At 44.4% G+C, this 24914-nt stretch overlaps 1 protein-coding gene across 9 annotated transcripts; it reads right to left on the minus strand.

Annotated features, from left to right (window-relative positions):
- Positions 1-227: 227 nt before the first annotated feature.
- Positions 228-24819, minus strand: ildr1a (immunoglobulin-like domain containing receptor 1a). Of its 9 annotated transcripts, none has more exons than XM_067405150.1 (12): positions 24403-24819; positions 22724-23056; positions 19474-19593; positions 14255-14401; positions 13945-14109; positions 4147-4317; positions 3825-3974; positions 3496-3615; positions 3153-3299; positions 2942-3070; positions 2019-2734; positions 228-767 (listed from the first exon to the last, which is right to left on the minus strand). In XM_067405150.1, exons 1-11 carry the CDS (start codon positions 24560-24562, stop codon positions 2043-2045), a joined length of 2334 nt encoding a protein of 777 aa, XP_067261251.1. In that variant the 5' UTR covers positions 24563-24819; the 3' UTR covers positions 228-767; positions 2019-2042. The 9 variants fall into 9 exon arrangements, with proteins under 9 accessions (XP_067261251.1, XP_067261253.1, XP_067261250.1 ...); XM_067405149.1 differs by having other exon boundaries at positions 230-767; positions 2055-2734; XM_067405151.1 differs by having other exon boundaries at positions 231-767; positions 2055-2734; positions 24448-24819.
- Between the last annotated feature and the right edge of the window lie 95 nt (positions 24820-24914).

The raw sequence follows: 24914 nt of genomic DNA on the forward strand, positions 1-24914 counted from the left end.
CAAACCGAAAACGCTGGGAACTATCAGTACTGAAATGATACGATGTAACATTTAAATATTGTATTTGTAACTTCCAGCATTTATTTTTCTTTGTGAAACCGCCTTGCAATCATTCCGGCAACGACCTGACCGCGTGTGTGTCACAGCTGAAGGCATGAAGAGACTGTTGTGATGATGATGAACTCAAATAACATGTCAGCATATGCTGCTTTCGCAGATTTATTTATGCAAGTGGAAAAGAATTCTGTCCACATAAGATGCATGTAAAGACAAAATATTAACAGACAGTCCTTCATATACGAAACAATCATTACAGAGGCTGTTCAGTTATTCAGATAAACACTGAAGCGAGTTCAAAACTATCACATTAGTGATCACTAATCACAATGAATAACTTATTATGGACATGATAATTAACATTTCAGAATCTCAACCTAATTCTTCGTTATATTGCATTATATGCTGTGGTTGCTAAAAAAAAATCAATATATGAATAAATATATTGACACAAAAGACATGATATTTACACAGATAAATCCTCAAACCCAAGAAACGCCACAGCTAATGTCACACACGTGCTAGAAGAGGATATTCATTCATATTCACACAAGTGTATAAACTGATCTGCACAAAAATATAAAACAAAGAAATCCTCGATCTGTTCAGAGAATCACATCCTTCAAATATGTTCTGTAAAAGCAGTTGTGTTCATGAACAGACGCTGGTCCTCAGATGACGATGCTGGTGCCGCTGCGAGAACTCTTATCCTGCAGAAGAAGAGCAGAGCGACATTAACATCAACGACAGAAGATCTCACCAGTCTCTGATCAGGATCTGTGCGGAGGGTCCAAACGTCACACACCACTACTGAAAATCATCTCTTTTTTTTTTGGCAAAATACAGAAAATAGTTCATTTAAAACCCTTAAGTTCAGTTGGTAAAGGAAGCAGTATTTGCACTGGAGCTCCGAGAACTAAACCTGATGATCATGTTCAGCACGACCTGAGATGATAAAGATCTGCAGTGGAAGAACAACATCTGACATCTGTACAAACAGTCACATGATCAGTTACTGACAAATTCACTGTTCTGTGTTCTCATGTTTACTTTAAAGGGGATCTATTATGCCTCTTTCACAAGATGTAATGTACATCTAAAGTGACTCCAGAAAGTGTCTGAAGTTTCAGCTCAAAATACCCCACAGATCATTTATGATATCATGCCCCAACTGCCCCTTTTAAAGCGGAAGCAATAACACAGTTTTCATGTGTGTATCTTTAAATGTAAATGAGCTGCTGCTCCTCGCCCCCTTCCCAGAAGAGGGTGGAGCTTTAACATCTCAGAGAAAGTGTTTTTGCATTACACTGCGCTGCTTTCCCATTATTTTCTTTTTCCTCCCATTAGGAGACATTTTCACGTCTAAAACATGAGACACGGGCAGCTGAAAACACAAGGTGTCAAGAAGTCGAGCCGTTTCCTGTGCGGCATGTCGTTAAAGATGCGAGCGCCTAGAAAAGCAGCGCAGTGTAATGAAAAAACCTGTTTGATTTTCATCGATTACAGCCAACAGCAGAACATCACAGAAGATCGTTTATCTCTTAGCGGAGACGTTCTTGCGTTTCCACTCCATAAACATGGCCACTGTGTGCTGCTCACTCAGGGGAGGAGCTATGCTAATAGGGCAGAGTCATGGGCGGGGCCTGTTACACTGTGACATCACAATGTATAGAAACCATGAACGACTCATTTTGAGACACTGTTTATGATTTATGGGGAATATAAACAAGGAGTGTGTGGATTTTTACCATTATAGGCTGATTGTGAACACACAGTTATATGCAAACGCCATGTAAATTGTGTAAACACTGTGTGAATTTTGCATAATAGGTCTCCTTTAAGATCTGAATGAGAAAGAAAGCATTCATCTTACATCCATTTACATTTCCAGTGTGGCTGCAGACGTTTGGATCTACTCACGGCACCAGAGCACCAGACGTGTTAGTTTGAGAGAGACTGACAGTGTTAGTGAACGCGTGAGCCGCTCAGACTCTTACAGAGAAGCGTTCCGGCCGCTTGACTGGCTTCTTCCCGGGCTCGTACTCGCTGTAAGTGGGTGGATGATCGGAAAATCCGCCTCCCCGAGCTCCTCGGGCGCCTCCGCGTCTGCTGTCCTCCTCGTTGGCCGAGCTCCACGAGCCGCGGCGGGGCAGAGGAGAATAATCGTCCCGCCTGGACGGGCCTCGGGGATCGTAGGCCAGCAGATCGTCCCTGGATCGCGAGCGAGGACGGAATCCTCCGGACCGGCTCCGGCCGTCCAGGACGTCCTCCTGGCTGTAGCTGCGCGGGATGACCGGCCGAGGGTAGCGGTGCGAGGCGCCGTAGGCCGACGAGCCGCTGGAGCGTCCTGCCCCTCGTGACCCGGACGGGAACCTGCGTGAGGCGGGACCGTCGTCCAGGCCGGAGAGCATGCTGGGAGGGCCGGCGGAGAAGGGGACGTGCTGCGGCATGTGCTGCGGAGGGGGCGGCATGTGCAGCGGAGGGGACGGCATGTGCTGCGGCTGTAGGAGCGGGGCGTTCACATCCATGCCGCGCACCTGACCCTCCAGATAGTCCAGCACCTGGTTGGTCCCGTGAACGCTGCCGTTGCCGTGGATGCTGGGAGGCGGCATGTTAACGGACATGTGTGGAGGCGGCAGCGGAACCGGCGTCATGTGACCCTTCCCTGATGCTGAACCTGACGAGGGAAAACAGACAGAGTTAGAAGAACACACAAACATTTGGAGCTTCTTGGATGACATGAGGCTGAGAAAATGATCAGGAAATGTTATTCTGAAGCCACGATAAGAGACCATCCAATCAGTTCCTCATGAATTCTCCTTGCTGAACCTGTTTGAGCTGGAAACCCGTCCCAGACTCAGAGGGATGCCTGTGTTGGACTGACCTGCGTACAGCATGGGGTTCATCTGGTAGGAGGAGCTGTGGTTGCTCATGGGTGCGTAGAGCGGCTGTCCGTTCATCCACGGCGTCATGGCCTTCTGCGCCTCCTTCATCATCCGGTGCTGCATGACCGCTAAACACATCAACACAAACACAGTGAGTTGTGGCGCTAGCGTGCTGCGTGAGGGAGCGGGCGGGGTGGCGTCGGTACGAACCCTTCTCGGGGCAGCAGCAGGTCTGGGGACAGCAGGGGCAGCGCACGTAACAGCAGCACTTCTGCGGACAGCACTGACAGCAGCACACGCACAGCAGGATGATGAGCATCAGCGCGCCCAACACGATCAGCAGCACCGTCAGCCAGTCTAACGCAACAAACAGAACACTCCTTCAGACGGCGGATCGTGGCGCTCGCAACACAGGGTCATGGGTTCGATTCCCAGGAATGCATGAACTGATAAAATATTGACCTTCGGTGCAATTTAAGTCACTTTGCTTAAAAGCATCTGCCAAATGATGATTCTCCCGCGTTTAGCGGACACATTAGTAATCGGGACTTACGGTACACGATCAGCTTCATCTCTTTGTCCGAGTCTCCGACTGTGTCTCCAGGCGCTTCCACGGCACAGAAATACATCCCGTTGTCCCACCACATCACCTCATTGATGACCAGATCCGCCTCTGTTCAACACATACAGTCAGAGGAATCAGAAAAGCGTCATATCTGGACAATCAAAACAATAATCATTCATGGAACTAGTGGGATTGATCAGTTGGGTCACTTTACAGTAGAGAAACTGAACCGAAGCTGAAGGTTTGTGTGTTCAGAGTCCGTCAACATTCAGACACTGAAGTGAAATCTCATTCTTCAGCATTGTGCATCAACTCACTGTTCTGAATGTAGACTTTGCGGTCTCTGTACTCGGCGCCCAGCACCGCCTCGTTGGATCCCAGTTTCTGAGCCACGGTTCGGACGGTGCGCTGCGAGTCCACGCAGTCATTGGCAGGATCCTGACCCAGCTGAAGGGCGGACTGATACGCTGCAGAACAACAGACGCATATTAGTATGTTAGCACATCAACAACGTCTGCCGTTCAACATAATAATAGTTCAATCCAAAACATGTTCTTCTGATCGGGATGGTGAATCTGCACACGCCGATCCACTCAGCCCAATACAGACGCTTCCAGCCCTGAGATCATGAAGCTCTACCTGTGGAGTAATAGTCCAGAACTGGATCTTTGCAGAAGGACTTGAACTTCCACGTGACCATCACGTTCTGAAGCTGTGCAGAGGTGGAATAATCACAGCGCAAGACGACCGACGCAAAGAGAGTCGTGCGTCTCTCTGTCTCAGTGAGAGTGACCTGGATCGACAGAATCCCTGAAACAACAGAGGAGAACGTCAGCTTTATTTCTATGGTCCGTTTCAAAGCAGCTTCACAGTGATAAACAGGAAAATAACAGAATCAGTGACGCTAACTTCATCAAATATGAGACGCATTCAGATCTAAAAAGACAAAATCATTATTCAGATCAAGTTTTGTTCTCATCTGATAGTGTCAGTGTGGTTAAAACTATAATATTACTGAAAATTAAGTGTCTTTCTTTAAAGAGAAACTGTCTGTGTGTGTGTGTGTGTGTGTGTGTGTGTGTGTGTAAGTTAAACAGAAACACACAGGCTGTCAAACCTGTAAAACTGGAAATCACACAAAGAGCAGGAAATTCTTCTCTGGTTCCAAACAAACTGAGTTTCAGTGTTTGTAAAGAGAAATATTCAGAAAAATATTCCTTTAAACTTCATCTCTTTGAATCTTTTGGATTTCAAATAAACATTTATGATCAGCTGAGAGTTGCATTTATAAGTTTGATTATTTATTTGTTTTCATTTTTATTTTCTATAGATTCCATAATGTCTTACTCTTGAGTGTTTTAAGGCGTTTTGAACATTTATATTTCGTCATTGTTTCAATATTTGTACATTTTTAATTGGAATGATGTCAACAGTGGTCACGTGATCGATACGGACGCGCTCCACAGGTGACACACTGTTACCTGTTCCACTGATCAACCTTCACAGTGTCACTGAATTATTGGTTTTCTCGCCCTGAACTGAACAGGTGTGTGTGTGTGTGTGTGTGTGTGTGTGTGTGTGTGTGTGTGTGTGTGTGTGTGTGTGTGTGAGAGAGGTTCCGGCTCACCTGAGATCAGGACACTCAGAAGCAGCACCGACACGATCATCCTCCTCATGATGAGCCGATGAAACTCCAGCGAACGCGAACCGAAACCAGCGCGAGAGTAAAAGCGACACAGTCACGGATGAGCAGCTCCTTCAACACTGCATTTCATCTCATAAGACGCTTTAACGTGAAGTTGTGACCCTCCCAGACACCGGCTTGTGTTTCCTCCGCTCTCCTCTTCCTCCTCCTTCATCGTCATCGTCATCATCATTACTCCACCCCAAATCAGGTGTATCATGACGCGCATGCGCACAGGTAACGACCATCCTGAGAAACTACACGATCCGCGCTGCTGCTTCAGGACAGATGTGAAACCGCTGTGTGCTCTAGAAGAGTTGGTCTGAGTCTTTGATCGTGATTTCATTGTCGTTATAACAGGCTTTGAGGAATTGAGTTCATGCATCATGGAGAAACTCAATCCAGATCAAACTCGTGTTTGAAGAATCCTGTGATCCTGAGAGAGTCTGAGGATTTTACAGCAGAACACTGAAACACATGAGGCTTTTAGTGAAAGTATTTGAATAAATAGTATGTTAATATCAACATAATATACAAACGATATTATAGTGTGTTGTTCGCTTGTTGATAGTCTAAACGTCCAGCACGTGATTTCAGATCAGTGAGGTGGAAGAAGTTCCTCGTGTCGCCAGCAGGTGGCGTCAGAATCTCAGTGCGGTTTGACATGCGGTCGATGGGTGGAGCTTCAGCCACATACAGGGGTCAGGTTAGGATGTGACAGACCTTAAAGCTCCACCCATGACATCCAGAGAGGTGCAGTGACCTTTGACCCCCAGAAGAGTGGAACGGACCCTGATGTCTGTGGAGCTTCAGTGTCTGTGTTGAAGTGTTCGTGTCAGTCGACAGACATACAGCAGAAAAATCACCTTCAGTCTGTCAGTAATCTCGCAGATCATCAGAGCAGGTGTGACACTTAATATAAGAACATCAGAATGAGTGCGTGAGGGACAGAGACCTTAATGTCAGGTCTGTTTTTCAGTTTAATCTGAGACATGAGCCGAGTGTGATCCTGACCGAGAGCGAGTCGTCCAGCCGTCTTCCTGCAGAAACCCTCTCACGGCCGCAGGGAATCCTGGAGTCCACAAACACAGGCCAGACGATGGATTGAGCGGCTCTGGCAGCGCGTGAGAAGTGTGTGTGTTTAGTTTGGGGACAAAACTGTCCCCAGAAGTGAGCTAAATCAGACAAAAGCCCCCTCTGAAGCCATTCGGGGACGTCCTCATGTGTGAAAATGACTCGACGACAGACGCCGAGAGGGAAACGCACTGATCCGAAAAAACCCAAAGAAACGTCTGTTGCTGTTAGTATGTGCTTGTTTTTCCGACTGAACACATTCAGTCCCGTATGATCAGGTCTGGGAATGTCTGAGAAGTGACAGACTGTAATGAGGTGATTGTCCTTGATGGTCAGTGTGAACTGGCCTGGAGCCTGTGCTCATAATTAACTTCATATAAAAATAACAGAAGTCCACAGTATGTCCTCATGTAGACTCTGTGTGTGTGTGTGTGTGTGTGTGTGTGTGTGTTTGTAACTGATGTGTTTGAGTGTGTGTGTGTGTGTGTGTGTCAGTATCGTCTAAACAATAAACAAAGAGCTCATGACTCACACTCACAAATACTGACTTACACCGACACACACTACATAGTGTGTAAGAGTCATAAAGCTGCAGCAATAATGTGACACTACAGAAAAAGAGCAAAATGAGTCCATTAGAAGTGTTTGTCAAGTTTTTACTGAAATTCATTTGATGATGTAGTTATTAACATAATTTGAGTCTGCATACAGCTAATATACACATTTCATAAGGCAATAAATGTGAAAACATACAAAATGTAAACAAAGTTGTATACAAATGATTTTCAGTCCTCAAAGGCACAATTGTAATTATATTAACCATTTTCTCAAGTATTGGGATAAAATAGTGTTTTGTTTGATAAGACTGACTTGAGTAACAAACAACTATTTGAAGGCAACAGAACACCAGAGTGTAAACAGTGACGTCAGTCTGAGAGAAACACACACGCGTCGTTCAGAAGCGCCTGATGAGATCATCGTCCGGTGACGTCACGCGTCGACACACACACACACTAACGCCGGCTGAGCCTGAAGTGTTTCACATTATACTGTGACGTCTGAGGGGATCCTGAACTAACCGCACTACTCTGACTGTATCTGCTGCAGAGCGATTCAGAAATCAGCACATTCAGTGAAATCTAGCAGTCAGTAAATGAAAATACTAACATGATGAGATAAACATGATCATTCTGAAACCAAATGACTTCCTGTAATCTTTAAACAGTTTTGCTCAGCTTTCCATGAACACCAGTGTCCTTCCCAAAAATACACAATATTATCATTTGTTAACTTGAAAATCGTATAATACTGATAAAACCTTGAGAATAACAAGATCTGCAATGATATTAATATCTTGTGCAAAAGCAGCACATCATTAGTTATCTGGCACAGCAGTTATGAATGTGTTTATCGATACATTTCATCAGAATGTAACAATTTAGCAAAGTTTCATCTCCATTCATACGGAGCAGCTTGAGATTATATACGCGTGAAATAAACCTCATATATAAAGTCCAGCAACATGTAAACGTCGTCATTCCACAGTGCGGGAAATGTTTTCGTCGAACACAGAGTCTCTGCGTACCTCGTGAATGAATACTGATACTTTCAGTCAACGCTGACCCATTTTAGGGGAAGTTACTGTAAAACATATTTCAGACCCACAAACCTTCGTTCCGCAGCGCTGGAGCTCCGCAGGGCCGGTGAAGCTGGAGTGTGTTTGCAAGCGTGGCGACGTCCTCGTGTGTGTGTGTGTGTGAGGACATCACACTATAAGCGAGTCTCTGCTCAGAAGAGTGCTCTGTTCAAAGAGAGGACAGAAGAGTGAGCAGAAGGAGCGCGAGCCGGTCAGTCACAGCAGGTTAGTGTGGTCAGGCAGTGAGAGCGCACAGAGTCGCAGGTGAAGCGCTGTCAGTGATTATTCTGGAATTATTAGGACTGGACAGGTTACATTACACAGAAAAAGAAATACAAAATATAAAAGCTGCATGATTCTCCGAGTGCACTCAATAAGATTTCCATCTGTATTCATGAGCACAAATGGAGCTTCTGCAGGAGTCTCTGGTGAGCGCATCTCATTCAATGATGACGAGAAGGTCAAATGATTGTGTTTATAAAAGCAAAAGGCAGAGAAAGCGTCTTACAGTGGACGCCCGCGGGCGAGACGAGGCGTAACAGAGTTTCTACAAACTGAAGGACGGGTGGGAAGATCTTCTGCAGATCGATCACTCACGCGCAGTGAAGCAAACTCTACATTTACTGTCTTTCATGATGTTTGACTTTATTTTTGCTACACACATTTTATCAATGCCCGACCTTTGAATATTTCTTTTTCAACGTTTCTGTCGTTAGTCGTGTTAGAGTTCATACACTGTTTTAGCTGTGATCCAAACACATTTTGGGGAGGAATTAAGCAGCAAGCAGGCAGAGATGTTTGATTTTGTTCTTGTTACCTGTGTACAGGTTATTTTCTGTGGTCAAATCGAGGTGCAAATCGAACCGTGATCGAAAGACCTAGGTCGGAATCAAACTGCGCACTTTGTTCATCAAAAAACGTCTATAAGAGATATGAATGAAATAAATGGTAAGGATGATGACTGCAAGAGGAAATCTTATAGAGTGCTTCTCTGGTGAAACTGGATTCATAACGTTCTGATTTCTCTCTTAATTAAGGATCTTTAATTCTTGAGGTCTCTTTTTTAAATAGGAATTTTTCCAATAATGTTACGAATTGTGTTGGAGTGTTTCAGGACTACATACTTCAAATGGCTGAAGACCTTTTCAAAAGCCTTTCTAAGGCTTCAACCTCGCTGCTTTTCTTTCACTGCACCAGCGCATCCATTTACATGCGAGACAAACGCAGACCGCAGTGCTGTGAGGAGGAACAACAAACTCACACAGAGTCCTACAGATAACTCACCACTTTACGAGGGCGGTTCTGCTCCTCCTGCCCACTCGGCGTAGAGCCGGAGCGCGTGTAGCAGAAAGGCTGTTGTCCGGACTCTGCTCCACGGGAACGCTCCAGTTCCTTCTCTGTGTAGGGTGGCAAGGATTCATTATCCTCTGCCGTCCGCTGGCGAGGCGACTGGTTGCTTGGAGACCTGCTGTGGAAACGCTCACTCGTCTTTTTGGAGCTGTTTCTGGAAGGCGTGTCCGAGTCCTCTTCGGTCCGGCCCAATTTTGAAGAACCGCTCTTCCCAGCTTTAGCTTTACGCTCCAATAAACTGTTGAGAAGGGCATCATCGTAGTCTCTTCTGCTCCCCATACCACTGGAAGCTCTCTGATCCCGCTCTCGTGGATCCCGTTGGGGTTGATCGTTGTCCCACGTGTCCCGCCTTTTCCCAGGTAGGGGCGGAGGGCTGGGCGGGCGTCTCACCGGACTGGCCTTTGGAGAGTAACGTTTGGAACAATAAAATGGATAGCGATCCCGTTCTAGCTCCCGTTCTCGCTCTCTTTCCCTCTCACGCTCCCGTTCGTGAGCTCTGTAGTCGTCCTCCCTGTTTTCCAGGTCGCCGTGTCGTCCTCGCTGCATATATGTCATCGCAAACTCCTCCAGCTCATCCAAAGATCCAGTCCGTCCGCGTTCCAGGAAAGCCTTCCTCTGCAGGTGCTCCGAGCGAGGGTTCCACCTGGAGAGGAAAGTCGTGAACCGATGTCAACTATTAAACCAATCAGTGTGTATTCAGTCAAGCGATGAGATTTATCTACATCTTATCCTTCTATTACCTGGGGTTGTCTTCCGCCACATGATTTCTGTGCTGTGGCTGTCGTGTGTATCTGCCCTCGTGAACGGGAGATAAATCGGTGTTCCGGAGGTCAGCGGGGTCATCGAGGTCAGGGATGGCTGGTAGAGCCTTTTTCTGTACTTGTCGATAGGTCTGACGGAAGTCCGTTTCTGCATCATGTAATGAACTCAGCTCGGACATACTGCAGGCTGCAAACAAGCAGAAATCAGCATCTCTGAGGGACAACCTCTTTTCATTCTGTGCACCACAATTATTTGACATTACAATATTTGGCATTTATTTCTCCGCTGTTGTTTTTGCATCTTATCCTCATTTATTCCAGGAACACAAAGCAGAATTTACAGTACTATATGAAAAGGCTGAAGAATGTGGAAAAAAAGTGAAGAATGAAGGACTTAAAGACCACGAGAAATTCAGAGACAAGCATGCAGATCTTCACACAGGAAAATAGAGAAGAGGAGACGTGGAGTGTGCTGTGCAGTGTAATTCACTGTAGATCGTGTGCAGTGGATCATGTGCAGTGTAATTCACTGTAGATCGTGTGCAGTGGATCGTGTGCAGTGGATCGTGTGCAGTGGATCGTGTGCAGTGGATCGTGTGCAGTGGATCGTGTGCAGTGGATCGTGTGCTGTGGATCGTGTGCTGTGGATCGTGTGCAGTGGATCGTGTGTCGTGTGCAGTGGATCGTGTGCAGTGGATCTTGTGTCGTGTGCAGTGGATCATGTGCAGTGGATCGTGTGCAGTGGATCGTGTGCAGTGGATCATGTGCAGTGTAATTCACTGTAGATCGTGTGCAGTGGATCATGTGCAGTGGATCGTGTGCAGTGGATCGTGTGCAGTGGATCGTGTGCAGTGGATCGTGTGCTGTGGATCGTGTGCAGTGGATCGTGTGTCGTGTGCAGTGGATCGTGTGCAGTGGATCGTGTGTCGCGTGCAGTGGATCATGTGCAGTGGATCATGTGCAGTGGATCATGTGCAGTGGATCATGTGCAGTGGATCGTGTGCAGTGGATCGTGTGCAGTGGATCGTGTGCAGTGGATCGTGTGCAGTGGATCGTGTGCAGTGGATCGTGTGCAGTGGATCGTGTGCTGTGGATCGTGTGCAGTGGATCGTGTGTCGTGTGCAGTGGATCGTGTGCAGTGGATCGTGTGCAGTGGATCGTGTGCAGTGGATCGTGTGCAGTGGATCATGTACAGTGGATCATGTGCAGTGGATCATGTGCAGTGGATCGTGTGCAGTGGATCGTGTGCAGTGGATCGTGTGCAGTGGATCATGTGCAGTGGATCATGTGCAGTGGATCGTGTGCAGTGGATCATGTGCAGTGGATCGTGTGCAGTGTATCGTGTGCAGTGTATCGTGTGCAGTGGATCATGTGCAGTGGATCGTGTGCAGTGGATCGTGTGCAGTGGATCATGTGCAGTGGATCGTGTGCAGTGGATCGTGTGCAGTGTATCGTGTGCAGTGGATCATGTACAGTGGATCATGTGCAGTGGATCATGTGCAGTGGATCGTGTGCAGTGGATCGTGTGCTGTGGATCGTGTGCAGTGGATCGTGTGCAGTGGATCATGTGCAGTGTATCGTGTGCAGTGTATCGTGTGCAGTGGATCATGTGCAGTAGATCGTGTGCAGTGTATCATGTGCAGTGGATCATGTGCAGTGGATCGTGTGCAGTGTATCATGTGCAGTGGATCTTGTGCAGTGGATCATGTGCAGTGGATCATGTGCAGTGTATCATGTGCAGTGGATCGTGTGCAGTGTATCATGTGCAGTGGATCTTGTGCAGTGGATCATGTGCAGTGGATCATGTGCAGTGTATCATGTGCAGTGGATCGTGTGCAGTGTATCATGTGCAGTGGATCGTGTGCAGTGGATCGTGTGCAGTGGATCGTGTGCAGTGTATCATGTGCAGTGGATCATGTGCAGTGGATCTTGTGCAGTGTATCGTGTGCAGTGGATCGTGTGCAGTGGATCGTGTGCAGTGGATCGTGTGCAGTGGATCGTGTGCAGTGGATCATGTGCAGTGGATCTTGTGCAGTGGATCATGTGCAGTGGATCGTGTGCAGTGGATCGTGTGCAGTGGATCATGTGCAGTGGATCGTGTGCAGTGTATCGTGTGCAGTAGATCGTGTGCAGTAGATCGTGTGCAGTGGATCTTGTGCAGTGGATCGTGTGCAGTGGATCGTGTGCAGTAGATCGTGTGCAGTAGATCTTGTGCAGTGGATCGTGTGCAGTGGATCATGTGCAGTGGATCATGTGCAGTGGATCATGTGCAGTGGATCGTGTGCAGTGGATCGTGTGCAGTGTATCATGTGCAGTAGATCGTGTGCAGTGGATCGTGTGCAGTGGATCTTGTGCAGTGGATCGTGTGCAGTGGATCATGTGCAGTGGATCGTGTGCAGTGGATCGTGTGCTGTGGATCGTGTGCAGTGTATCATGTGCAGTGGATCATGTGCAGTGGATCTTGTGCAGTGTATCGTGTGCAGTGGATCGTGTGCAGTGTATCATGTGCAGTAGATCGTGTGCAGTGGATCGTGTGCAGTGGATCTTGTGCAGTGGATCGTGTGCAGTGGATCGTGTGCAGTGGATCGTGTGCAGTGGATCTTGTGCAGTGGATCATGTGCAGTGGATCGTGTGCAGTAGATCGTGTGCAGTGGATCTTGTGCAGTGGATCGTGTGCAGTGGATCATGTGCTGTGGATCTTGTGCAGTGGATCATGTGCAGTGGATCGTGTGCAGTGGATCGTGTGCAGTAGATCGTGTGCTGTAGATCGTGTGCAGTAGATCATGTGCAGTGGATCGTGTGCAGTAGATCGTGTGCAGTGGATCGTGTGCAGTAGATCATGTGCAGTGGATCATGTGCAGTGGATCATGTGCAGTGGATCGTGTGCAGTAGATCGTGTGCTGTGGATCGTGTGCAGTGGATCGTGTGCAGTGGATCATGTGCTGTGGATCATGTGCAGTGGATCATGTGCAGTGGATCATGTGCAGTGGATCGTGTGCAGTGGATCATGTGCAGTGGATCGTGTGCAGTGGATCATGTGCAGTAGGTCATGCAGTGGATCGCGTGCAGTGGTCAAACGGCATTGGGAATGGAGTTTGTGTCTTACTGTCTCGGCTGCTGCTAAGCGTCTGAGACGGGTTGAACTGAGCGAGCTGCTTCTCCACGTACTGCAGCACCTTCAGAGAACTCTGATCTGACACCGACTGCAGATGGAAACCACTCCGCACTACAGGAGATACATCATGTGTGTGTGCTGTAAGAATATTGTTTTTGGTAATTCGGGAAACAGACAGGCCACTTTAAAGTCCTGAATTCTGACTATTTTTTGCAAGCAACATATAAACCACAATTTTATTTTTATATATACTAATAAAAATATATACTATATATATTTTAGCTCCTGCTTGTGGGAGAATGTTTGGACTAATATTGGATGTTAAATTATTATATTATTTCAGGGGTCATGTGACTCGATCTGAACTCGAAGAACCATCAGAATGTAACTAAACTGATCAAGAATGCAATCGAAAGACTGAGACTGAGCAGCACTTTATATTTGCTCACTCTATCATTGTTGTCAGTCGATTCACATTTATAACTTTATGTGGCCTGTATGTATTTAATATGACACACTGCGGTGCATTTCTCAAGTTCAATCTCTATTATTGCAGTCACAAAGTGAAGTTCAGCTGTATCCCCTTCACTTTATATGTTTGAATGTCAGATATGTTATATGTTTGAAGTGTGTTCAGTCCATTTTGAGTTATTGAAACGCCCCACATTCTGCACTCTTCTGTGGTCAAGCTCTGAAATACCGCGGTGGTCAGAACTATTTAATAATGTGCCAGTAAATCATGTTGTGGTTTAGGAGCGTCTAACACGGTCACAAACAGACTTTTACCAGCAGCGAACACTGACTCTATTGCACTCACTCGCCGAGCCGTTGTGCTCCAGTGACGGTGCAGTGGACAGGTTTGGGTCAATGAGGGAGGGCGGGGCGATGGGCATCATGGTGGGCATCCCAGGTATGTAGTATGGAGGGAACATGGGCACTGGTGTGGGAACTGCTGTCTTGATCCCCTTTCCTGCTTCATACACTATTTGAGAGCGAGACAAAAGTCATGTGGCACTATAACCAGACTATTTGATTTTGAGTCAGACGTCAGAACCCGGTTCATATGCAATACTAGTATGTAGAATATTCTAGACGCTCATGTGGACAGGTGTGTTTGCAGTACTCACGGTGTCGAGGGCAGCAGCAGGTCTCTGGGCAGCAGCAGCATCTCACGTAACAGCAGCATGAATGAGGGCAACACTGACACCAGCAAACACCCACCAGCAGGATGACCAGAGCACTGCCCACGACCACAGCGGCCACAAACACCCACTCTAGCAGAGAGAACACGGGCCGGTCAGTACCATCACACCATCAGCGCCGTGCGCTTCAGTGAGCGAGACCAGACACACATGCAGTGACGCTCTGAAACAGGTCAGCTGGAAATCCAGCGGGAATACAGTGAACTGTCCGACGCAGTGTGAAGTCTAGTGTGTACGCTCACAACAGCTTCATTTAGCATCAGTTCTAATCATGGAATATTAAACACATCACAAATGTACATTTTTAAAGGAGACCTATTATGCAAAATTCACTTTTGAACATAAATGTGTGTCGACTGTGTGAACACAACCCCCCTATAATGATAAAAATCCACCCCTCCTTTTTTTAATCCTCAAAAATCATAAGCAGCGTCTCAGAATAATCAGTTCGCAGTTTCTATGCAATGTGACGTCACACTATAGGCCCCGCCCACGACGACTTATCCTGCTGTTTACGTTTACAGACTGTGAAAATATATCGTATATCCTGCAAAGTTTTTTATATTTTCATTTTTTAAAAAAAGGTAGGTACATTTATAACACTATACTTAGTATTATATTACCTTTGCATCAAATTACAAAAATCTAGTTAACGGTTAACGCTGCTGTGAGGGCGTTTCTGATCAGCGGCTGTGGGAGTGACGGTAAAAACGACATCTTTCTCTCTTCTGAACGCCATTATCAATCGCTCTCTATTTTTTTTTTCTCTTTTTGAAAGTTTATGAAAACACTATTGGGGAGTTTTTCTTTTGCTATTTGAGCAAATGGAAAAAAATATATTTAATGTGTTCTCTCGTTAACCGCTATAACATTTTTCCCAACTATGACGACTTCCGATTCTGAGAAACTTGAAATGTGAAAAAGGTCATCTGACTGTTTATGTGAACTGTGTGTGTTTTTGACATAACCTTGTGTGTATTTGACCGTGGATAATTGATAATAGAGATGATAATCAAAACCAAACAGATGTTTTATTTTTTGGCAGAGTATCTGAGGCTGGAGTTGTACAGGCTCCGCCCTCTTCTGGAAATTGGGGCGGGGAGCAGCAGCTCATTTGCATTTAAAGATACATGCACTAAAACAGCATGTTTTTCCTTCCACTCAAAAATAAAATAAAAGTATAATTAATGATCTGTGGGCTATTTTGAGCTCAAACTTCAGACACATTCTGGGGACACCAGAGACTGATATTACTGTACATCTTGTAAAATGGGGCATAATAGGTCACCTTTAAAGCCAGAACATCTCTGCTATATTGGACACAGGGTTTAGTAAATGGATGGATGGATGGATGGAGTTAGCAAACACGTGTGATATTAAACACTACATTTAAATTACAACTTGCATTCCAGTCTATTACAGGAGATTCATGCTGCACATTTCAATGAGGAATGTGTTCCACAATCACTCCAAATAAATCACTCCACGAGGGGACGTCAAACACATTTCCAGCCCAAATGTGTCTGGTTTTCATGTGGAACTCATTCAACATGATTTCGTCAAAAAAAAAAAAAGAATTTCAAATATGTGAAATGCAGTAACAGAGTTCAAAATAAAAGTCCATCAGATGAATTAAATCTTCATTTAAAGCCACAACAGAACTTTATCAAGCAGTTAAACATGTTAAATCTTACTAATGGGCCTCAGGGCAGTTTGTTCAGTGTTAGTGAGTGACGAGAAGACCAGATTCAGACTGCGGAAGTCAACAAACTCACAAACACAATCTGTGTATCTGAACACACACATTCTCAGGAAACGGGGCACTTTGAAAAGGTTACGGTTGAACTACTAGAAGTACTTTTACTGCCAAAAGGAGACACAAGATAATCCAATTAAATATATCAAGATGTATCAAATCTCCTTCATCTGAAGTTCGATATCTGTGATTTCTCCAGCTGGGTTCCATGTTTTATTGGAACATTCCATAGGCATAATGGTTTTTATACTGTATAAACTGTATATTCTCGACCCTTACACTAACCGTACCCATTACACAAAACTCTCTGCGTTTATACATTTTCAGAAACAACTTAATAAGATGTTTTCCTCATGGGGACCAAGAAATGTCCCCATAAGGTCAAAGATTTGTGGTACTGCCGCCCTTGTGTGGACTGATTGATTGATTGATTGATTGATTGAGCCTCCGTTGCGTTTAGGATCCGTTTCCTGCTGATTCGACCCTAACGATGAAACGTCACACGGTCCGGGTGATCTGGATTATTCAGATGTTATCACATGATCCGTCACAGCGTACAGTGATCCAACAGCAGGTTTGTTAGTGTAATGCTTTACAGCTGATTATCAGGAAATGACATCACAGGGGAATTAAAGAATTAGAAACAGGAAGTGAGGCGGCTCAGACAGGAAGGCTAGGGTTAGTGTGCGTTTGGGAGCTCGTACCTGGAACAATCTCCACATTTAAGCCAGGCAGAAGATCATCGGTCAAACCTGTCTGACCTGGAGAGACAGACGAGAGAGAGAGAGAGAGAGAGAGAGAGATGGAGGTGAAGCAGAGCGTGAGCGCGGAGGAAGAGGAATCGTGTGCAAACAGAGAGAAGATCAGCTGAAATGTGTGTGAGCAGAAACACGAACGATTGAAAGATTCGCTCTGAACTCTCAGTCTCTTCTAGTCTCGGGTTCTTCAGCAGTTTTCTGAAAACGGTGATTCAGTAAAGCAGCAACAACACGAGATTCCAGCGCTGATAACCAAACAACTGATCACTGCTTTCACACATGTAAACACACTGAATCCTTCCAGATGCTTGTTCAGATGTCTGAATCGGATCAGATCGGATCAAGTCTTTTAGACCTGCTGTTTCTAATCTTCAGTGTTGGGAGTTTCTCAGTGAGGAGGTGTTTGTACGAACAAGAGTCTGTAGAAACATCAAAGTCGAACGCTTCCTCGTGTTTGATCCTCGCGGTCAAAGAGTCGCTGACACTGAACAACATTACTCTCATTTATCAGCAGACAAAGAGGCATTTGAGATGTTCCTAATGGAAGTTTTGCTTTCGTTTTGTTCCACCTCGAAATATGTAATTTTCTTGAAACTATCAATCCAAATAAATCCTTTCCTTCAGCTGTAACTGATTTCTCAAAAATATCTTGCGGTTCTCCCCTCAACCCAATGCTTGTTGCACACTGTGTTATTTTACTTTAGCTCATTTTTCAGTTTGCTCTTGATCCATCATTTAATGAAGCTCTACTGTAATCTGAAGGCAGGAGCTCTGATCGCTCACAGGAAACAGGAAAGACCTCCTGTGCTGCTCGAGGCTTAAAGCGCAATCCGTAAGGAATTCTGTCTGTCCGGGATCTGTGTCACTGATAAACCTGCTGACTTTCATTGTATGTAAAAAACAAAAGAGAAACTGAAGTTGTGTCTCAAACGACACATTTATACACTATGTACTCAAGCGTGTAGTGTGTGAGTTTATAAGGTTATTTGTTAGCTCCGCCCACACAGTCGAGTGACATTCACACGTCGTTTTCTGGTTTAATGAAGCGCATCATGCAGGTATTTCCTATCTGGACTGTTCAGTGTGAACACACTAATCACACTATTTATGACACAGCGTCACAGAATAGTGCAGAAGTACGTGAACTGAGAGACTTTTTTCAAAATATATTTTTTCGTGTTCCACAGAAGAAAGAAAGTCAAACCGGTTTGAATGACGCATGAATGATGGCAGAATGATTACCCTCATGCAGGATGTCACAGACTGATATCTGGTGGAAGAGATTCTTGTCAGATGTTGAGAGTATTTTCATAATTAGCTTTAGGGTATCAAAAAAGATACATTTTAAAAAGAAGATATTATTATTATTTACCTGATCAAGTACTGATGAAGTATCATTATTGTATTTCATTTAATTGATGCTCTGAAATGAGATTTTGTTTTAATTACTGTAATGAAATGGCTCATCTTTCACTGCTGCTTTCTTGATTGAAATCTCTAAATTTAATTCAGTTTGCTCCTGAAGGATTTCTAGGCTCAGAAACACGGAGGAGATTCTGGCTGTAAAGAACTTCTGTCCTTGAGATGAAGGGTAAATCACTCGACGTCTCTGTCTCCATTCATATCTGCACAATGAGTCTCTGCGTCACGCTGCGCAGCTGGACGCTGAACGCCTCGCGTCGCCATGGCAGCGCATGATTCGGCTCTTTGTGTGGTCAGACGTTGTGATGTACATTATATCACCATTTAGTGTTCTGCATTACCGTAAGAGAAGAGAGGTCACATAAACTGATACTGTGTATATTTATGAAAAATATAAATTTATCAATAACTTCAAATGTATTTTTATATTATTGGAACATTAAATCTAGGATTTAATCCATACATGTATTTAATGTTGGATGAACAACATGTTCTGCATACAGGAAACAAAACATTGATTCAATTCTTCACTCAAGACACTAAAGGTGTGACGACATCTACCAACATGAGCTAAAGCGTCCAAGCTGATCTCTGCCAGAGCAGTGAATGTAGGGGTCACGACCCGTGAATCAGTTCAGCTCTTCATGTGTTTCACACAGTCGGATCGGCAGAATAAAGCTGAGAGACTTTCAAAGCCAGCATTATATCAAAGGAGCACTTTATGATCAACACTGAAATATTGACTCTTGCTGAACTTCTGAACTTCTCTAACCACAGAAAACATGAATACAACGATTATACATCACAGACTGACCATCTGACCATCAGCGGGTGAAGAAACTGTCAAACCCTGAGCGTGATTCTGAACACATGATCGTGATTCCGTTCTCAAACGATTCGCTGTCAGAAGAGAAGAGCTTCAGGAGCGTCTCATCTCGACAGGTTCAGATCAGGGTCAGGGTCGAGTCACCGAAGCTTGTTTCCGCCACACAGTACAAACATAATTGTGACTTTATTTCTCAGAATTGTGAGATATAAACTTGCAATTGTGGGGAAAAAAGGCAGAATTGTGTGGTAAAAAAGTTTTTATTTTTATTCCGTGGGGAAACAAGCTTCCGCAGGTTTGAGCTTGCCTGGATCAGGGAGAAGGTCAGCGTCAGGTGACTCATTTCCTGTCGTGAGTGTGTTTGTTTCCTGTGAGCGCTCACCCAACACCAGCAGCTCCACGTGTGCTTCATTCTGACCCTCCAGATCATCAGAGATCACCACTTTACAGTAGTAAACGCCGCTGTCGCCCCACTGCAGCTCGCCGATGCGCAGGTCAGCCTCTGAGAGACGGAGAGACAGATGAACAGAGTAATGCTTCAAACTGGGCACATGCTTTCCAACGACAGCTATTTGTGGTCCTGGATGCTGATTGGTCAATCCAGATTTAATGGGATAGTTCACAAAAATAAAGAAAATTCTCACCCTAACGTCATTCCAAACCCACAAGACTTTCATTCACAAATGAAGAATTTATTAATGAATCTCAGAGATGAAAGGCTCAGGGCTGCTGAACACAAATAAAGATGGTCACAAAAACAAACCTCACCGCTGTCTGAGCTTCTGTCTACCATATCTGATCACTGTTTATATGTGAATAAAAGCCTAAATTAAATCTGTTTATCATAAAGCGATTGTCTCTTCAGAAGACATGGATTAAAACATGGATTTATTTTACTCTCGTCAGAGTTCTGGTGAACAGACTTTCAATGGAGGAACAGAAATCTCTTAAGATTGTATTAAAAATATATTTATTTTTTGTTCAGAAGATGAATGAAAGTCTTACGGGTTTGGAACGACACGAGGGAGAGAAATTAATGAGAGAATTTTCATTTTTGTGTGAACTGACCCTTTAATAATGACTCAAACATCACGTTCACATGAGACGAGTGTAACTGAACACGGATCTTGACTGTGTAGAATTATCTTTAATAAATCACGAACATGTAAAGCTGACGGTCCCTTCACATGATGCTCACAGTAAACTAAAAAAATCACTCTTTACAGTCTGATAATGACGGTTGGATCATTGTGAGGAGTTGTAGTGTCTGATGAGGGAGGGATTCGGTCATTCCTGCGGCCGCTGGAGCGAGTAAACAGAGTAATTTCAGGAAGAGGAAACCGTCGGTACAATGAGCAGCACTTCCTGTGAGGAGGGAGAAACTGGGTGCGTCTCAATCAGCTGGATTTACATGAACCGGTCAGTAATGACCCGAACACACTGAGAGACACCGATGACTCTATTTCCTGTGTTTCTGACTTTATTCTTTTAACGTTAAAGGAAAATTCCATTTTATCATTCTTCAAACATAAAGAAAACATTACTTAAGTAGCAACATTTAAAAAATGTTAAACGAACGTCCAACTAAAATGTTTCAGAAAAAAGTTCCTTGAACGATGTATAAATAATGTTCTTGTGCTAACGTTTTGAGAACATTATTAAAGACCAGATAACTCTGAAGAAACATTCTATTAATGTTACTTTGTTCATAACTTTGAGAGAACCTTGCCATAACGTTCCCTGTTAGTCGGGGGGGTTGGGTTCAGATCCCTCTGATATCAGCCTGCCGTTCCCATGATGCCTCAGGCCCAAACTCAATACGTTCAAGTTTGACTGTAAATCACTGTGTGTGTGTGTGTGTGTGTGTGTGTGTGTGTGTGTGTGTGTGTGTGTGTGTGAGTGTGTGTGAGTGTGTGTGTGAGACTCCTGGGAGAAGCACAAAAATCCCTCCTGTTTCACACAGTAAATGTGAAGCAGTATTTCAGCTCTGAATGAATGCTGGGTAAATGTGCTGCTATCAATCGTGAGCGCCTGTCTCGCGCTTCTATTCAAACTCTGAAGAGTCTCTGAACGCTTCAGTCCACTAACAGCAGCAGGATCTGAGTCTGATCCGTCAGATCTCAAAACTCGACTCAAGTTCACCGAAATAAACCATTAGTGGTTTAAAAAAAATAAAAAAAATCAATATTCTGCACTTGATTCAGTAAAGCAGTTTTTCAATGGTGAAACTTACAGACATCTACAAGCTCAATTCAACCAGAAATCATCATTCGGTCATCATTTACTGTCTTCTTTCTTCAGTGAAACACTAAACGAAGATTAAACGAAGATGTCCATTGAAATTACGACACACAAGGACGATGACAGTAATGATAAAGATATAGGTCTAAAAATCATTCTCATATCATTCAATCATTCATAATGATAACGGCGCAGAGAGACATCGTTGGGATCACTTTAGAGAATGATTTTTTCCACTTGATGAATGATAAAAACACTGACAGCCAATCAGAATCCATCCTGCTTTAAAGAGCCGGAGCATTTAAAGAGACCAACGACAAAACTGCAGCACTTATAATAAACAGAGCGATATCATGAGCTGATATAGTTATCATTATTGAAATGGGATAGTTCACCCAAAAATGAAAATTACTCCATGATTTACTCACCTTCAAGCCATCTTACGTGTATATGACAATGGACATGTAATATCCCGGACGAGCCCCCAAACACGTATGTAGTCTTCTTGCAGACGAACACAATCGGAGTTATATTTAAAAATATCCTGGCTCTTCCAAGCTTTATAATGGCAGTGAATGGGGGTTAATAAAGACTCCAGTGGGGTAATAAAGGCTTTCTGAAGTGAAGCGATGGGTTTTTGTAAGAAAAATATCCATATTTATAACTTTATAAATAACTATCTTACGGTGGACGGCCGTACACATTCTGCTCAAGTCGACACAAGAGTGACCCGTGACGTGACGTGTGACGCAGATGAAGGAGTATCACAACACCTCTCACGGTTCAGACAAACTCAAGCTCCTCTTCTCTTACATCATTTCTCTTTATAAGTTCTCGTTTTAGACTTTTAATTCATAACCGGTGTTTTGTTTTGCTCTATCCTCTGTGCTTCTCCGTTCGTCATTACATCATGCGTCAGGTCAGAGGTCACTCTTCCACCGCAAATCGATGCGTACTAGTTATTATAGTTAATAATGTTTTAAATATTTATATTTGTCTTACAAAAACCCATCGCTTCACTCCAGAAGGTCTTTATTATCCCACTGCAGTCGTATGGATTACTGTTATTTTTGGGCTTCAAAATCTCACCCCTCATTCACTCCCATCATAAAGCTTGGAAGAGCCAGAAAATATTTAAATATATCTCAGATAGTGTTCGTCTGAAAGAAGAGAGTCATATACACTTGGGATGGCTTGAGGGAGAGTAAAACATGGGATCATTTTCATTTTTGGGTGAACTATCCCTTTAAGAAGTCAAAATTAAGAGATAAAAAGTTGACTAATTTCAACTTATGGCATAATTGAGACTTTAAAGTGACACAAATCATCGTTTGACTTCAGATCTGTTGAGATACCATCATGTTCTCTGAGCAGAAGACTCAAGGACTCACTGTTGATGATGGAGATGTCTCGGCCCTTGTAGTGCTCGGCGAGGGTGATGGACGATCCCTGTCCAGACGCCACGATGCGCACCGTCCGGCCGCTGTCCCCGCAGTCCAGGTGAACGGAGGAGCCGAGCTCAGAGCCGTGGACGGCCAGCGCGTCGGGGAAGCGGAAGGCGTCGCGCGTGCGATCGCGGCAGTAGGACTTGTACCACCACTGGATGACCGGAGTCTGCGAGGAGACGCTGCTGTACTGACACGGCAGAACCACCGACTGGAAGAGCATCGCGAAGCGCCGCTCGTCACGAACAGAGACCTGCACGGCCTCAGACCGCGACACCGCTGAAGACATGAAGACATGAGCACACGCATCACATCACAAATCTGTGTGTTTCTGTCTGCTGCTCTCTGTCATCATCATCATCATCACTGATTCAGCAGCAGCTACGGCGCTCACTATATATCTGACTTCCATTACGAGACACATTTCTGAGGGAAACCGGATAAACGTAGGGAGGGACTTGCTGTTATCAGTTCATCACAGAGATTATGAGCGTTCAGATGAAGCAGATTCTGACCTCACAGTGTGACTTCTGCAGGCTGGAAACAATTAGTGCTGTTTTTGGACTGAAAATTACAGCATGATTTTATAGTACAGCAATCTCAAGTCAAAATATTGAGGGAAATTTGACTCAACATGAACAAGGTGAACATTTGAAAATAGATAATGAAACTATGAACAAACACATTCCATGCACGCGCACACACACACACACACTCTCACGTTTTCTCTGAGCTTCTGAATATCTGCTATCAATCTGGTCAGTGAACGAGAGTTTCTCTCAGATTGTGGGTTTATAAACGAACACACACCCAGAAACAGCTGCTTTAAATTCGACCTGCGGGATTCACACAGAAGACAGCAGCAGGGAGTGTTCACTAGTAAGGGAGCAGACCATGTGTTTGATAAGAAAGGGTTTAAGATTTAGGGGTTTTATTCATTTATTTTACTTGACAGGCTTTTTAAGTTCTAAACTCTGTAATTCATCAAATTAAACTGCTGTTAAAACTTGTTCTGTAACAAAATGCTGATTATAATAATGTCCAGTATTCTGAAATCACAGTTTCAGGTGGAATTATTAAATAGAAAGAACAATGTTTTTGTATTTTTTCTTTCTTCTGTCTATCATCTGCTGTGAAGTGAAAGTAAAGAGATGGTTTAAGGAGAGATGGGAATATCATCTCTTCCAGTAAACAGTGTGGAGGAACAGAACTGATCTGTAACTGAAACAGTGTCACTGATCTGACTGAATCTCCAGCGGATCTGCAGTAGATGTTCAGTGGAGCTGCTGATTACAGACATCAACACACATCATTACACTGCTTCAGCTCAGAAACCTCCACAAACACAGAGGTGTAAGTGCTTTGTAAGCAGTTTTACACCGTTACCATGGTAATCCACCAACTGCTGTAACAGCTTTAACTGTTTCAACACCTGAAGATGATCATTAATGCTGGCATATGTAACATTCAGCTCACTTTCACGCACTACAAACACACCAAAATAAACACTGAAAAGGTGAATCACATGATAAAGCTGCTAAGAGCCGCTGAACTGTTACTAAATAACTCAAAGAATCCCAAACTAAAGCTGGTGCAGTAACTGGACTGTAAACAGAGAAAACAACCTGCTGCTGCCGCAAACTTCTCCAAACCCTCAGAAAGTGACGCACCTGTGAACGCCATGAGTGAAATCCAGCATCTGACGACTGAAATCCTTAGAAATGGTTCCGTTTCGTGACCCGTCGCAGAATCTGGGCCGTGTTTTTCTCGTGTTTTTCGCTTCATCTTCCGTCCGTCTGATCTGCGTCTCGTGAGTAACGGGTCTGAGCGAAAGGAGGCGCGCGCCACCCTCACGCGCGCGCTACCGAGAACTTTCGAGGAGGGGTTCGATTTTCAACAAAATGACACACTTTCATTATTATTACACATATATTTACTATTCATTATTATACAAGTACATAAATTATACAAATCTAAATTGCCTAACCAATAACAAAGAATAAGAATAGCTAACAAATGCGCAGGCCTATTCTTATTCAATACTTCAGTGTTCCCGTTACATGAACAGCTTTTACACAAATCCACACTAAACTGGTTAAAAGATCACAATGTCAGTCTAAGCCATCAATTCAACTCA

This window comes from Chanodichthys erythropterus, chromosome 12 (assembly GCF_024489055.1).
Source record: "Chanodichthys erythropterus isolate Z2021 chromosome 12, ASM2448905v1, whole genome shotgun sequence".
Lineage (NCBI taxonomy): Eukaryota > Metazoa > Chordata > Actinopteri > Cypriniformes > Xenocyprididae > Chanodichthys > Chanodichthys erythropterus.

Coding starts and splice junctions, on each gene's coding strand:
- ildr1a (XM_067405149.1), bottom strand. CDS start 24,562: ATGAAGCGAAAAACACGAGAAAAACACGGCCCAGATTCTGCGACGGGT. Junction 23,057..24,402: donor GAAGTTTGCGGCAGCAGCAG/GTTGTTTTCTCT, acceptor TCATGTCTTCAG/CGGTGTCGCGGTCTGAGGCC. Junction 14,402..19,473: donor CGTGGAGCTGCTGGTGTTGG/GTGAGCGCTCAC, acceptor TCTCTCTGCTAG/AGTGGGTGTTTGTGGCCGCT.